The sequence below is a fragment of the Pteropus vampyrus genome, unplaced genomic scaffold, assembly GCF_000151845.1.
Source record: "Pteropus vampyrus isolate Shadow unplaced genomic scaffold, Pvam_2.0 Scaffold406, whole genome shotgun sequence".
NCBI lineage: Eukaryota > Metazoa > Chordata > Mammalia > Chiroptera > Pteropodidae > Pteropus > Pteropus vampyrus.
The window spans coordinates 34,421-36,968 of NW_011889187.1; the positions used below are offsets into that span (position 1 = coordinate 34,421).

At 67.2% G+C, this 2,548-nt stretch overlaps 1 protein-coding gene and 1 long non-coding RNA gene across 2 annotated transcripts in view; both read left to right on the plus strand.

Annotated features, from left to right (window-relative positions):
* The window catches only part of LOC111731900, a 3,504-nt gene extending 2,203 nt beyond the window's left edge, over positions 1 to 1,301 (plus strand). The window contains exon 3 of the long non-coding RNA XR_002777367.1: positions 83 to 1,301. This is a non-coding gene — a long non-coding RNA (uncharacterized LOC111731900). The remainder of the gene's footprint in view (positions 1 to 82) is intronic.
* The window catches only part of ADARB1 (adenosine deaminase, RNA specific B1), a 35,968-nt gene that overhangs the window by 30,604 nt on the left and 2,816 nt on the right, over positions 1 to 2,548 (plus strand). The window contains exon 7 of the mRNA XM_023523759.1: positions 472 to 592. Coding sequence (XP_023379527.1) covers positions 472 to 592 — 121 coding nt within the window. The remainder of the gene's footprint in view (positions 1 to 471; positions 593 to 2,548) is intronic.

The window sequence follows — 2,548 nt, forward strand, 5'->3', positions numbered from 1 at the left end:
GGGAGACGCTGTCAGCCCTAACTGGCGCCTGCAGCCTGAGGAGACAGGGCCGCTCTGCTGAGGGGACCTTCTGGGCACCGAGGTGCCTGGGTGCGCACGTCTCAGCCCCAAGCTGGCCCTACAGTGTGGCCTCCAGCCATTGGGCCCCGTGGCCCCGTGACCCTCCGCGGCCTCTGCCCGAGGCCCACCCAGCCCTCCCCCCAGGGCCCACCTCCTTGTCTCTTTGGCAGCTAAGTTGGTCTCTTCCTGAAGGTCGGGACATCCCCCAGCGTCCACCCAGGTGTGTGGCTAGTTTCCTTCTCCCGCCTCCGGGTCCGAGGTCCCCGTGTCACTATGCCTGCCCCTGTCCCTGGAGGCGTCGGCCAGGGTCTCTCCTGCCTCACGCTCTCCTTGCCGTCTGCCCTGCTCAGTCACGGCCCCGTGTGGCCTTCTGCTCTGAGGGACACCCGTGCCCTGGGGCCCGCCTGGCAGGACAGGCCGGCGCCCTCGGAGTGCCTCCCAAGGCGGGGGGACAGGGCCCGCCGTCGCTCCTGAAGTGCTCCGCGTGGGCATCCGCGTGGGCATCCACGTGGGCATCCGCGTGGGTGTCCGTGTGAGCCGGCCCGGTGTCTCCGGGGACGTCCCAGGAGGAACAGCTGTGCCTGAGTCACTGCCAGGTCACGTCCTGATGTGCAGCTCCTTCCCGTCGCTGGCCCAGCTTCGTCCACATCTGTCTGGGACTGCTCCCAGCCTGGGGCGGTGGCCCGCCGTCCTCACGGGGACGCTGAGGGGCAGACACTGCGGGGGTCACTGCACCTTGGGGCCTGACCCCAGCCTGACCGACCGTGCAGCTGTGTCTGGGGCTCGGCATTGGGGCAGCCCCGCTGCTGTCCCTGCTGGTCCCAGCCCTGCCGTCCTGCGTCCCTTTGTCCACGTCCCTTCTGTCACGTGTTGGTGGCATGGTGGGAACTCCTGTTCCAATGCCCCAGTGCTGTGTCGTGTCATATTGAGAGTCCTCCACGTGCCGTGGGGGTCCCGGCCAGGCGGCCAGTAGTACACACGTCACCTTCCGGACCAGAGACTCAGGCGCCTTCCCAGGTGTGCAGCCTCCCCGAGCCCCGGCCGAGCCATCTCTGCCTCGGGGCAGATCCTCGGCACCGGCCGGGGTTCGCGAAGGAGCCGGGAGCAACGCTGAGGCTGCCCGGGGCCCTGGCTCAGCACCGGGACCAAGGCCTGGCCCAGCTCGCTCAGGGGGCTGGGCTGGCCCCGTCACGTCTCTCTGCTCGGGGCCTCTGCTGGGCAGGACGAGGGAAGGCGCCCTGCTCCCCACCAAAACAGCAGGTGCGCTCACCACTCGGGGTCCAGGGCGCACGGCGCAGAGGGCCAGCGGGGCCGTCACCATCACCACCACGCGCCCCAGGTCCTCATTTTTTGTGCCCACCTGGGTCCCCGTCCACTTGCAGGACACGGGCCACTCCAGGCGCGACTGGACCAACGACCGACAGCTTTGGACACAGGCCGTCTGCCTCTGATGGCGTCCGCTGTGCCCCTCGGTGGCCCGCGGTGGGCGAGGGCCCTTTGTGCCGTGAGGGTCCCTGCACGCCGTCGGCCGGCTCGGGGTGCGGTTTGCTCCAGAGCCGCCAGCTCACACGCCTTGTTTGCCCGGCCTCGCCAGCCTGGCTTCCCAGCTTCCCCGCGGCCGTGGTCGACTCTGGCCCGGGGACTCTGACCATCTGAGGACGTCCCGCCCCAGGAAAAGCTGGTGGTTAGCACCGGACGCCCCGGCCGGCTGCTCCCTTTTCACCTTATTTGCTCCAATTTGGCTAAAGATGGCACTTAAAAATATTTGTACTATCAGGTCTTGCTTTTTCAAGTAGTTAGTCGACCGTTTCTGGTTTTAATGCAAAATGGCGTAATCCTAGCTCAGTGTCGCTCCGCAGGGGCCCTCTGTTTTCACCGTGTCACTGGGAGCAGTGGAAATGCCAAGGAAGGTAACCACATGTGTCACCACTTACGTGAAAGGCTCAGTCCCACTGCGGTCAGTGCGTCCCACCAGCTGCGCCTACATGGTCCCCGCCCGCCCGCCCGACCTCTCCCCGGCTCTGTGCTCTTGAAAGGCGTGGCCCTGAATAAGCTCAGTGACAGTGCAGTGACCTGCGGGCACTTACTGCGTGCCAGGCAGGTGCCAGATACAGTGCACATGTGCTAGCAACAGCTACCGAGGACCCGGACACCCCGACCGCACCGTGCTGATGGGACCCAGAGCGTGAGGCGGGATCCTGGCCGGAAAATTAACACCCGAGAGCGCGGTGACGTCAGCGACACGCCCGACCGCTGAGCCCCGCGGTGGCCCCTGGCCCCGTGATGCGGGGCGAGGCCAGCGTTCCCTCCGCCCGGTCTCGCCCCGTGTGTGACGGCCCCTGACTGCCCTGGCTGCCAGGCAAGGACCTGCCTGGACCTCTGGACTCTGGAAGGGCCCGTGGGTCCCGGCTGGCTGTGGCTCCTCGGCAGCACCCACGAGCATGAGGTGTCCATCGAGGAAGCAGGCAGACGAGACCACGCCGGCCAC